Source organism: Symphalangus syndactylus, chromosome 24 (genome assembly GCF_028878055.3).
Source record: "Symphalangus syndactylus isolate Jambi chromosome 24, NHGRI_mSymSyn1-v2.1_pri, whole genome shotgun sequence".
Taxonomy (NCBI): Eukaryota; Metazoa; Chordata; class Mammalia; order Primates; family Hylobatidae; genus Symphalangus; species Symphalangus syndactylus.
In genome coordinates this window covers 8557028-8569960 of record NC_072446.2, presented here as the reverse complement: position 1 = coordinate 8569960, position 12933 = coordinate 8557028, and the positions used below count along the sequence as shown (strand labels likewise).

Sequence of the window (12933 nt, the reverse complement as noted above, 5' to 3'; positions counted from 1 at the left end):
GACGGGGTTTCACTGTGTTGACCAGGCTGGTCTTGAACTCCTCACCTCAAGTGATCCACCCACCTTGACCTCCCAAAGTGCTGGGATTACAGGCATGAGCCACTGTGCCCAGTCTGATTTTTTTTTTTTTTTTTTTTTTGAGACAGCATCTTGCTCTGTCACCCAGGCTGGAGTGCAGTGGCGCGATCTTGGCTCACTGCAACCACCACCTCCCAGGCTCAGGCGATCCTCCCAGCTTAGCCTCCTAAACAGCTGGGAGTATAGGTGCCACCCCCACGCCCAGCTATTTTTAATTTTTGGTAGAGATGGGATCTTGCTGTGTTGTCCAAGCTTGTCTCAAGCTCCTGTCCTCAAGTGATCCTCCTGCCTTGATCTCCCAGAGAGCTGGGATTACAGGCATCAGCCATCGCATCCAGCCTATTTTTCCTGAATTTATAGCCTAGGAAAAATAAGGTGTATTTTGTGGAATCAAGGGCAGTTTTCAGTGAGAGCTTTCCAGCTCTTGTTTTTTCAAATGTGTTTAAGTGAAATATCCCGTTGAGGCTTCTGTGTTGATAGGACCGTGCAGATGAGGGCGCTTTGGTAGAAAGCCCCGTATCAAATATAGTTTCATTCACCTACTGTCCACGTCTGTTGGAAGACAGGTGAAGGCTGCTTGCCTGTGACTCACGTTCCCCTGACCCTGTGCACTCGCATGTGAACGTGCTTTCCTCTGTCGGGGCTGGTTTCTTCACCGCAGCCCAGCTGCTCAGTGAATGCTCAGAGACAGCCTCTTTTTTTTTTTTTATTGAGACAGAGTCTCGCTCTGCTGCCCAGGCTGGAGTGCAGTGGCACGACCTCGGCTCTCTGCAAGCTCTGCCTCCCAGGTTCACGCCATTCTCCTGCCGCAGCCTCCTGAGCAGCTGGGACTACAAGCACCTGCCGCTAGGCCTGGCTAATTTTTTTTGTATTTCTAGTAGAGACGGGGTTTCACCGTGTTATCCAGGATGGTCTCGATCTCCTGACCTCGTGATCCACCCGCCTCAGCCTCCCAAAGTGCTGGGATTACAGGCGTGAGCCACTGCGCCCGGCCAGAGACAGCCTCTTATAATGAGGCCAGGAACAGAAAGTTAACACCTGTCTTGGTTTGTAGAAATCAGTTTATCTTTTTTCAGCTAGGAAGAAATAGTTCTTTGATGAAGAGCCCATGAAAGTCTGGGTAATTAGTATTGTTTACTTAGAAAAGCTCTATTGAATTCTTCCTGCCACAGTTTGATGAATGATCATGAATGTCTTTGTGGCCACTCCCTGCTCACCACCAGATTGTCTGGGTTCAGTTCCAGTTGGTTTGGATTTGGAGATGGGAGTATGCTGCTGGAGGAGGGGGCCTTTGGGGAGTGTTGAGGGACTGTGTTTCCACGGCTGTCCTCTCAGGGAGTGGCCTCCTGGCTCTGCTCTCTCAGGCAGAGAAGCTGGGCTAAGGTGGAAGGAACCCAGGGTCTCCAGGATGGCCTTTGCCGCAGCCCCTAATACTGGTCCTGGCCTGCCCTTTCCCAAGAGTGTTTCCAAAAACCCTATTCTTTTCCTGGGGTGAAGCCCAGCACTGCTTCATTTGGTTATTAGTGAACACTTACACGTTGCTTGAAGGGTCTGGTTTTTGAAATTAAGATGACAGCTACCTCCACCGGTGACTTAGGACACCTGCCAGCCAGGAAGCCTGGGGTCGCTGTTGGGCTGAGCTGGCATCTTAGTCCTCTGTTGGGAGAATAGGCGTTTTGGGTGCTGATCTTGAGACCTGAGGAGGCTGAGTAACCTTAGGCCTCTGAGCTTCCATGTCTTCCTCTGTAAAAGGGAAGAGGGCTTTCAGGATTGGGGAGGGTGCAGCATGTGGGCTTCCTGGCCAGGGTGGGGTGTCCCACGTGCAGAGTGCCCTGGGGAGGCCTGGCTGGCGGCTCCCCTACAGTAACGCACTCACATGCTATGTACTCCACTAGTTAATGCAGATGTGTGGAAGTGGAGTTATTTTACACTAAAGCCATATGCTCTGGCCTGTGAAGCATGGCATCCTTCAGCGGCCATCGCCAGCGTGTCCCTCTGGGGGCACAGGAATGGCACAGTTCAGGTCGAGGGTCTTCCCTGCAGTCACGTGGCCCCCGGAGAGCATGTTGGCCTCTGCACGGTCACGTCTTCTTGGCTGTGTCTAGCATTCAGAATACTCTTTTCCTGTTCTAGGCCAACTTCAGGGGTGTGTGCTTCCTCCACATACGTTGGCTGGCTGTGGTGCGTCCTCCCCTTCTGCTCATAAAGTCACAGTCCTTGAAGGCCATTGTATCGTGGTGTGCCGTGTGGCTTCCGAAAGCACCTGGGGAAGGTGACCTGGTTGGTTTTAGTGCCATGCCTGTGGGCTTCTGATGAGATACCATTGGAAATACGTTAGCTCTCTCCCAAAACCTGAAGACACAGAGTCCTGGGAGTCGTAAGTTAATGACTCCATAAATTGAGTCCCGCATGAATATTTTGTTCTTTAGAGACGTGAAGTTCATTTCCACCAATATACAAAGTATTAAGGGAAGTAGTTCATATTTAGACAAATAGAGCACTCATCTCCCATGCAGGCGAGGTGAGAGTGCACAGGAAAAACAGCTGTGTCTTTCCGTGTCTTCTCTCTGTGCCTGGTCGCCTAGTTGGAGGTTAGGACTTTCTTTCTTTACTGCTCTGCCCTCTGCTATCACCCTGCATGGTCAGGGTTCTTGACCTGGATGAGTTAACCCAAATCTTTTTTTTTGTTTTAGACAGAGCCTCGTCCTGTTGCCCAGGCTGGAGAGCAGTGTTGCAATCAGCTCACTGCAGCCTCAACCTCCTGGGCTCTAGTGATCCTCCTGCTTCTGGCTCTTGAGTAGCTGGGACCACAGGTAGATACCACCATGCCCAGATAATTTTTATTTTGAGACAGGATCTTGCCCTGTTGCCTAGGCTGGAGTGCAGTGGCATGATCATAGGTCACCGGAGCCTCAACCTCCCAGACTCAAACTATCCTCCAGTCTCAGCCTCCTGAATAGCTGGGACTCCAGGGACATACCACCATGCCTGGCTAAGTTTTTAATTTTTTGTAGAGACGAGGTCTCCCTATGTCGTCCAGGCTGGTTTTAAACTCCTGGGCTCAAGTGACCCTCCTACCTCAGTCTCCCAGAATGCTGGGACTGCAGATGTGGGCCACTATGCCCAGCCAGGACCCATATCTTTATCCCCAAAGGGTCTGACTTGTTGGTAGTTTTGCTTTTTTGGTGGCTGTAGTTCCCATTAACTTTTACTGGTAGAAGTAGAAATACTAAACTATATTCAGGACCGGCTTCTAGATAGTCTCCCACAGTGGGTGGCAGCAACTCAGTCTCACTTTGGGAGTCAGGGTTAGCCTCTCCAGCCAGGCCTGGTACATGAGGAGGCCAGAGGGAGCTGTGGCCTGCACCCTGGTCGGCACATACTCCCTTTGGACTAGCTCACTCTTTTTTTTTTTTCCGAGACTGAGTCTCGCTCTGTCACCCAGGCTAGAGTGCAGTGGTGCGATCTCGGCTGACTGCAACCTCTGCCTCCTGGGTTCAAGGAATTCTCTTGCCTCGGCCTCCCAAGTAGATGGGATTACAGGCACCTGCCACCACACCTGACTAATTTTTGTATTTTTAATAGAGATGAGGTTTGGCCATCATTTTAATAGAGATGTGTTGGCCAGGCTGGTCTCAAACTCCTGACCTCATGATCCACCCGCCTCGGCCTCCCAAAGTGCTGGGATTACAAATGTGAGCCACCGCACCCGGCCTTTGGACTAACTCTCTTGACAGGAGGGTCCAAAGAGGCAGAGACGGGACTCGTGGCAGCAGAGACAGGACTCGTGGCAGCGGAGACGGAACTTGTGGCAGCGGAGATGGGACTTGAGCCATTCAGACATTACTGTTTATTCCTAGACCCGTGTGTTCTGGCTGTGAGATGCAGCCGGGATTGGTGTCTATTCACAGCATTTGTGGCGTTCTACTGGGCTGCCAGGCCATGGCTCTGAGTGAAGGGCGCATGGTAAGACCATGTTCTGCCTGAATCAGTGAATTCACATAGCTTCGTCTTCTGGCTGTCTTTCAGTTGGTCAACTGGACATCCAGATAATAAGGCCAGGGTGTCAGGGCCAGTGTGCTGTGCAGAACCATGTGTAAACCACAACAGACTTTTGCCTTCTCGGTCCCTTGATCCTAAGGAACTCCCTAGAGGTTGTAAGTGTGGGCTGAGGGAGGAAAGGGTTGAGCAGCCACCAGTGTAGGAGGCGTCTGCCCCGTGGCTTAGGCAGCTGTGCTGCACCTGCCTCCCTTCCACACCATCTCCTGGGTGCCATTTCCACCCTATGAGGCCACTGCTGCATCTGCCCAACCTTGTGGCTTGGTCTGTCAGTAACACCTGGAGTGGTCAGCAGGTTCCTCAGTCATTTTATGTTTCTTAGCTGAGTGTTCATTCCCTGCCAGGGCCTCACAGCCAGCCTGGGGCTGTTTCTCAGCAGGAGAGCAGGTACCTGCAGGAGAGCGTAGCTAGCTCACTTGCCCTCTCCCTTCCCCGCCTCCCCTCCCCTCCCCTGCCCTGCCCTGCCCTGCCCTTTTCTTCTTTTTTTTTTTTTTTTTGAGACTGAGTCTCCCTCTTTTGCCTAGGCTGGAGCTGGAGTTCAGTGGTGCAGTTTTGGCTCACTGCAACCTCCACCTCCTGGGCTCAAGCGATCCTCCCACCTCTGCCTCCCAGCTAGCTGGGACCACAAGTACATGCCACCACGCCCAGCTAATTTTTGTATTTTTTTTTGTAGAGACAGGGTTTTGCCATGTTGTCCAGGCTAGTCTCAAACTCCCGGGCTCAAGCGATCCTCCCACCTCAGCCTCCCAAAATGCTGGGATTATAGGTGTGAGCCACCACAATCAGCTGCCTGGCCTAATATTCTTTTTCTTTTTTTTTTTTTTTGAGTTGGAGTCTCTCTCTGTCACCTAGGCTAGAGTGCAGTGGCACAGTCTCAGCTCATTGCACCTACGCCTCCTGGGTTCAAGCGATTCTCCTGCCTCAGCCTCCCCAGTAGCTGGGATTACAGATGCATGCCACCATACCTGGCTAATTTTTGTATTTTTAGTAGAAACAAGGTTTCACTGTGTTGGCCAGGCTGGTCTCGAACTCCTGACCTCAGGTGATCTGCCCGCTTCGACCTCCCAAAGTGCTGGGATTACAGGCGTGAGCTACGGGCTACACCTGGCCTGGCCTAATTTCTTAACATCATTAATTGTCTGCTGTGTTCATGTTTTTCCAGCTGTCGTGTCAGTACCTGCACGGGCACATGCACACATAACCACGTGTACACACAGTTGGTTTGAATCAGGATCTAAGCAAAGTCTGAACATTGCCGTTTGGTTGATGTCTTCTCTGGGTTTGTTGATGGAATTGGGTTGTTTTTCCTTGAGATTCCTCACATCGGGGTTTGCTCACTGCAGCCGTGAGATTGTTTCATGTGGGTCTCGTTTCCTGTATCCTCTGTTTCCTGTACCCTCTTGTAAATTGGAAGGTAGATTTGGAGACTTGTAAGAGTAAGCTTTGTGTTTGTTTTTTTTTTTCTTTTTTTATCAAGGAAGTATTCGTGGCAATGCAAGCAGCGTCAGGAGCTGCAGAGGCTGCCACTGCTCAGTGGCCCCAGTGTCCTTCATGGAGTTCTCCACAGCCTTTCAGCTCCTGCCTTTGGCAGTGGCTGGTGACCCGTGCCCGCATCTGTTCCTTCATTAGGGTGTGCAAAACGGCGACATTATAATTAGGTCACTCTTTTTGCTTTTATTGCCAGAATTATTCTAAAAAGAAGAACTTTCCTATATCCATGATTTGGTTATTCTGAGTTTATTTGGGAAAGACAGAATAGATACTTGATTTGTTTCCTTTCAACTTTCGGGATGATGAGTTGGTTCTCTAGCATTCTCCAAAGGTGACTAATGGTCTCTTGGAGCTTTGTTATGAGCTTTTGAATGCTGTGGTATTTCATGGGTTTGAATACATTGCAGGTAATATTCTTAATATGCTTATTGACCTTCAGACTCTCCGATCATTGTCCAGTAGGAGTCTCTTCTAGTTTGTTCTTGAATTTTTTTTAAGTTTTAGTTATTTTTGTTTAAGGGAAAACATGTAATAATGAGATATTTTAGATCGGGCGTGGTGGCTCATGTCTGTAATCCCAGCACTTTGGGAGGTCGAGGCGGGCGGATCATGAGGTCAAGAGATCAAACCATCCTGGCCAACATGGTGAAACCCGTCTCTACTAAAATTACAAAAATTAGCTGGGCATGGTGGCCGCATGCCTGTACTCACAGCTATTTGGGAGGCCGAGGCAGGAGAATCGCTTGAACCCGGGTGGCAGAGGTTGCAGTGAGCCGAGATCACGCCACTGCACTCCAGCCTGGCGACAGAGCGAGACTCCATCTCAAAAAAAAAAAAGAGGTATTTCAGACACTGGCATTTTTCATAAATATTTGAAGTGAATTACATAGATCTTAAGTGTGCAGTTTGATGTCTTCACAAGTGCATGCACCCGTGTAACCCACACTCAACCAAGGCATAGAGCATTTCCAGGGCGGGCACCGTGGCTCACTCCCGTAATCCCAGCACTTTGGGAAGCTGAAGCGGGCAGATCACTTGAGATCAGGAGTTTGAGACCAGTCTGGCCAATATGGTGAAACCCCGTCCCTACTAAAAATACAGAAATTAGCCAGGCGTGGTGGTGCGCACCTATAGTCCCAGCCACTTCAGAGGCCGAGACAGGAGAATCACTTGAACCCAGGAAGCGGAGGTAGCAGTGAGCTGAGATTGTGCCATTGCACTCCAGCCTGGGCAATAGAATGAGACTCTGTCTCAAAACAAAAACAAAAACATTTTCATCCCCGCAGAAAGTCCCCTGGTGCTTCTCAATCAATCCACACTATCCCCATTTGTTGGCAGTCATGCTTCTGACTTATTTTACCAAGATTAGTTTTGCCTTATCAAACGTCACATAAAGGGAGTTGTACAGTATAAACTGTTTTGGGACTGGTTTCTTTTGTTCAGCATGTTTTCAAGGTTCATTCCCGTTGTTGCTGGTTTCCTGAGTCCTGTTGATGTGACCCCGGCAGTCTTCAGTCACTTCCTTGCTTTCTGCTACCACAAGATGCTCTGTTTGTCCTTGTTTCTGTCTGCCCCAGACCTGAAGGAAGCCACATAAAGGGCAGGTGTGCGGTCCCTGACTGTCAACCAGGGAAGTCCGTCTCATCCTGACCAGCAGCATGCTCACCACGTGAGCCTCCTGCTTTTATCTCCTTTTCTGTGACGTGGTTTCTTGTTTGACCTTTCCTAGCCCTCGAGCATGTTCCAAACTCGGTTCGCTTGTGGAAAGCAGCTGTTGAACTGGAAGAGCCTGAAGACGCTAGAATCATGCTGAGCCGAGCTGTGGAGTGCTGCCCCACCAGTGTGGAGGTGAGTCTGGCGGGCTCAGGGCCACCAGAGCCCAAAGTGGCCGAGGCCCGAGCCCAGGTTCCGTGTCTGGAAGTGATGATGTAAGTGGAGCATTGAGCTCACTCCAGCTGCGATTTCTGGGAGCAGAAGGCCGTGTGGAACCCCAGGATGCCGTTCTGTATACAGCCGCTAGGCAGGGTGGTCAGTGGCCTCCGCTAGTTGTGCTCAGAGAGAATCTTAGCTCATATCTGACCACTACAGAAAATTCTCTGTTGGGCACTCTCTCAGGGGCCGTTTCCTCTCATCAGCCCAGAGTGTGTTGTGGGAGCCGAAGGTGGCGGGGTGATAGAAACCTTGCTTTCTGTCAGCTCCACGTGACTGCCCTTTGCCTCCAAGCCAAGTGGGATTTCTGTGGTTTTAAGCATTCCAGTTCACAGCATTCTGTGCAGTGATTTTTAGTCTTGGTTTTATGATACCTAGTATGTCTTTAATTATCCTGAGGGGAATTGTGAAATTCTCCAAACAACATTAATCTTATTTTATTTACATAAAAATGAATAAAGCCCATACACATCTTAGGGATGGAATGCTGCAGAACCAAGGGTCTGGGAACTTCAGGAGGCTGAACACCCTTCTGTGTGTTTGGCCTGTGAGGGCAGTAGCCTCATCCTGCTCATCTGTGCCAGCCCCTGGTATCAGGTCTGGCGTGCTGTGTGCCTGAAGGCTGCGTTTGTGAACATTCAACTGAGAATCTTTTGATGCTCACCAGAGTCACTAAATGAGTCAGAAGCATAAAAGGAACAGTTGGTCAGGTGAGAAGTGCTGCTGTGAACACTTCTCAGGCCATGTTCAAATGGTTCTCGAGAGCTAAGAAAGAACATGGGGCCACGCTGGAGGGCGGGTCGCTGTCTGGCCTGCAGCTGTACCCCCAGCACAGCGTCCTCTCCTTTTTCTGGTGTCCTCTCTGTATAGCTCTGGCTTGCTCTGGCAAGGCTGGAGACCTATGAAAATGCCCGCAAGGTCTTGAACAAGGCGCGGGAGAACATTCCTACAGACCGACATATCTGGATCACGGCTGCTAAGCTGGAGGAAGCCAATGGGAACACGCAGATGGTAGAGAAGATCATCGACCGAGCCATCACCTCTCTGCGGGCCAACGGTGTGGAGATCAACCGCGAGCAGTGGATCCAGGTGGGCCGCAGGCGGGTGTCGTGGTGTCTGCTTTAACAGTGTACATGCCGCACGTGAGAGTCCCACGCAGGACTGGGGGCTGCTGGATGGTACTGGGGAGTCCTGCGCCGAACCAGAAGCAGGCACAGGTGTGGATGGGCCCTGAGGGACCTGGGCATGCCCACTGTCGCTCTTGATGGATTCAGGCCTGGAGTTCGTCTTGGGGTGAACCCTTCGGAAGCCCTTTCAGTGCGTGCACGCCCGACTGCATTTCCTTGCTGGTAGAAATGATACACCTAAGAGAGGAGGACAGGAAGTCTCATGGCTTCTTTTACTCTTCCCCTCTCCCCCACATGCTTTTTTTTTTTTTTTTTTTTTTTTTGAGAGGGAGTCTCGCTTTGTCACCCAGGCTAGAGGGCTAGAGTGCAGTGGCATGATCTTGGCTTACTGCAACCTCCACCTCCTGGGATCAAGCAGTTCTCCTACCTCAGCCACTTGAGTAGCTGGGGTTACAGGCACCCGCCACCATACCCAGCTAATTTTTGTATTTTTAGAAGAGACAGGGTTTCACCATGTTGGCCAGGTTGGTCTCAAACTCCTGACCTCAAGCAATCTGCCCGCCTTGGTCTTCCCTGTCTTTTATCTTTGTCTGTAGACTTAAGGCTATAGAAAAGTTTCCAAAGATCATCTAACTCAGGAAGTAGGGCTTGGGTTCCCTCTAATGCCTTCTTTTAAGGAGTCACCCACTGAGTTATGTTTCTCTCAAGAAAAATAAATAATGAAATTACTATTTTCTGTTTTATTTTATAACAGTTTGTCTTTCTTTCTTTGTTTCTCTTTCTTTCTTTTTCTTTCTCTCTCTCTCTCTCCTTCCTTCCTTCTTTCTTTTCTTTTCTTTTCTTTTCTTTTCTTTTCTTTTCTTTTCTTTTCTTTTGAGACAGGGTCTTGCCGTGTTGCTCAGGCCGGAGTGCAGTGGTGCATTCATGGCTCACTGCATCCTTGACCTGGGCTCAAGCGATCCTCCCACCTTAACCTCCCAAGTGGCTGGGACTACAGGCATGTGCCACCATGTTTGGCCAATTTTTTTATTTTTATTTTTTGTGTTGTTATGCTGCCCAGGCTGGTCTTAAACTCCTGACCTTAATCAATCCTACCACTTCAGCCTCCCAAAGTGTTGAGATTACAGGTATCAGCTGCCATGCCCAGCCTATGACAGTTTATTAAGCTAGAATTAGCATTCTATAGAATCCACCCATTTAAAGTTTACGATTCAGTGCTTTTTAGTACATTCACAGAGCTATGCATCTATCACCAGAATCTTAGAACTTTCTCATCACCCCAGAAAAAAATCCTGTATCCATGAGTTGTTGCTCCCCATTTACATACCTCTGTAGCCTTTTGTTTTTGTTTTTGTTTTTTTGAGACAGAGTGGGTCTCTGCCTCCCAAGCTGGAGTGTATGGCGCAATCAGTCGTGGCTCTCTGCCACATTTGCTTCCTGGGTTCAAGCAATTCTCCTGCCTCAGCCTCCTGAGTAGCTGAGACTACAGGCGTGCGCCACCACACCGGGCTAATTTTTTTTTATTTTTTGTGGAGACGTGGTTTTGCCATGTTGTTCAGGCTGGTCTCAAACTCCTGAGCTCAGATGATCCACCTGCCTCGGCCTCCCAAAGTGCTGGGATTACAAGCGTGAGCCACTGTGCCTGTCTAACCTTGCTTTTTTACTTTCTTTCTCTATACATTTTTTTCTGGACATTTTATTTACAGGTGTTCAACTTATGGGCTTATATCCTGATAAACCCACTGTAAGTTGAAAATATCGTAAGTCTAAAATGGATTTGAGGCTGGGTGCTGTGGCTCACGCCTATAATCTCAGCACATTGCGGGGCTGAGGCGGGTGGATCACTTGAGGTCAGGAGTTGGAGACCAGCCTGGCTAACATGGTGAAACCCTGCCTCTACTAAAGATACAAAAAAATTAGCCAGGCATGATGGTGGGCACCTGTAATTCCAGCTACTCGGGAGGCTGAGGCAGGAGAATCTCTTGAACCTGGCGGAGGCAGAGGTTGCAGTGAGCCGAGATCGTGATACTGTACTCCAGCGTGGGCGAAAAAGCGAGACTCTGTCTCAAAAAATAAATAAAATGAAATAAAATGCGTGTGATACACCTAACCTGCTGAAATTTACCACTTAGCCTACCTACGTTAAACACGCTCAGAACACCTACCTTAGCCTACAGTTGGGCAAAGTCATTGAACGTAAGGTGTTGAATAACTCATGTGATGTATTGAATGCTATGATGAAAGTGAAAAAACAGGGTGGTGGTTTGAGTCAAAGTGTTGCTTCTACTGAATGTGTGTGGCTTTTGCATCGTCCCACACTGGGGGCCACCTGTGAGTGGAATCACACGACACGTGCTGTCTTGTGACTGGCCTTAACTTAGTGTGTTTTCAGGGTTCCTCCATGTTGTAGCATGGAGGTATTGAAATCCTTTGCCTACTTTTACATTGGATTGTGTCTTTATTATGGTCTATGTATTATTTTTGTCTGTTGTTTTATTATTGAGTTGTAAGAGATGTTTTTATATATTCTGGATATAGTCACTTATCAGAGACATGATTTGCAAATACAGATGGTCCCTGACTTCTCATGGTTTGACTTTACCGTGGTTCAAAAGCAGTTTGCATTCAGTAGAAACTGTACATGGACGAAGAGCCAGCACCTTTGCTGCAGGCCCTGAGGGTCTGGGTGCTGCGTCCTTGCCTCATGGATTCTTCTCACCACTGACCTTCGTGCCAGCGTCTCTGCCTCAGATCCTTGCTCTTGGTTCTGCTTTCTGTCTGGGATGGTTTTCTGGTGCTGGCGGGGCCCTGGGAGGGTCTGGGAGGCATGTGGCTCCTGTCACACTTTGCTCACTCATATCGTGGTCCCCCAGGTTGGCACGCCACAGTGGTGCCTGTGCTCCTGCACGCTGTTGCTCTAGCTGGCTTATCGGTCTCTTGTTGGTAGATGCATTGTCTTGCACACATGGGAATATATTTGTCACATGAATGCCTTAAAGTAGAACTGCTGGGTCAAATAGGTGCCTGTTTTATTTGGATAGAGAATGAGAAATTGCCCTCCAGAGATATGTGCTTCTTTGCAGTATAAGATTTATGCCCCCCTTCACCAAGTGAGCCAGTCAGCAAATGTTCCAATGTTGCTCATCTGATACGTGCAAAATGGTACTTAGAATAGTTTAATTAGCATCTTGAAAATAAGAATAGGGGCTGAGTGTGGTGGCTCATGCATTAATCCCAGCACTTTGGGAGGCTAAAGCAGGAGGGTTACTTGAGACCAGCAGTTTAAGACCAGCCTAGGCAACATAAGGAGACCCTGTATCTATGAAACATAATGTAACAATGAGCATGGTGATGCATGTCTGCGCTACTCAGGAGGCTGAGGTGGGAGGATCCCTTGAGCCTGGGAATTGGAAGCCGCATTGAGCTATGATTGTACCACAGCACTTCAGCCTCAGTGACAGGGAGAGACCTTGACTCTCTCTCTCTTTTTTTTTTTTCCCGAGACATAGTCTTGCTCTGTTGCCCAGGCTGGAGTGGAGTGGCATGATCTTGGCTCACTGCAACCTCCGCCTCCCGGGTTCAAGTGATTCTCCTGCCTCAGCCTCCTGAGTAAGCTGGAATTGCGGGCACCCACCACCATGCCTGGCTAATTTTTGTATTTTATTTTTTTAGTAGAGACAGGGTTTCACCAGGTTGGCCAGGCTGGTCTCGAACTCCTGACCACGTGATCCACCCTCCTTGACCTCCCAAAGTGCTGGGATTACAGGTGTCAACCACCGCACCCGGCTGAGACCTTGTCTCTTAAAAAAAAAAAAAAAAAAGGCTTTACATTTCTTTTCACATGTTTAGAAGTTGTTTGCATTTTTATTTTGCAGTGAACAGTGTGCCTATGTCCTTTGTGACATTTCTCTATTGTTTTTTCTGATTGGCGTGCAGTAGACTCACTTCCTCAGATCCCCAGTAGGCAGTGTCAGCATCTTGTGCTGATGTCTGTCAGTTTTAACCATTCAGGAATGCCGTGCTCCCCATTGGGAATCTGCAGCTCTGATTTCCAAAATCAAAAATAAGTTTTGTGTTCCTCTTTCAGGATGCCGAGGAATGTGACAGGGCTGGGAGTGTGGCCACCTGCCAGGCCGTCATGCGTGCCGTGATTGGGATTGGGATTGAGGAGGAAGATCGGAAGCATACCTGGATGGAGGATGCTGACAGTGTGAGTTGGCAACAGGGGCCTTTGTCCGTAATATGGAGT

At 49.1% G+C, this 12933-nt stretch overlaps 1 protein-coding gene across 1 annotated transcript in view; it reads left to right on the top strand.

Annotated features, from left to right (window-relative positions):
- PRPF6 (pre-mRNA processing factor 6) overlaps positions 1 to 12933 on the top strand; it is a 50511-nt gene that overhangs the window by 22221 nt on the left and 15357 nt on the right. The window contains exons 10-12 of the mRNA XM_055266488.2: positions 7358 to 7476; positions 8428 to 8646; positions 12772 to 12894. Coding sequence (XP_055122463.1) covers positions 7358 to 7476; positions 8428 to 8646; positions 12772 to 12894 — 461 coding nt within the window. The remainder of the gene's footprint in view (positions 1 to 7357; positions 7477 to 8427; positions 8647 to 12771; positions 12895 to 12933) is intronic.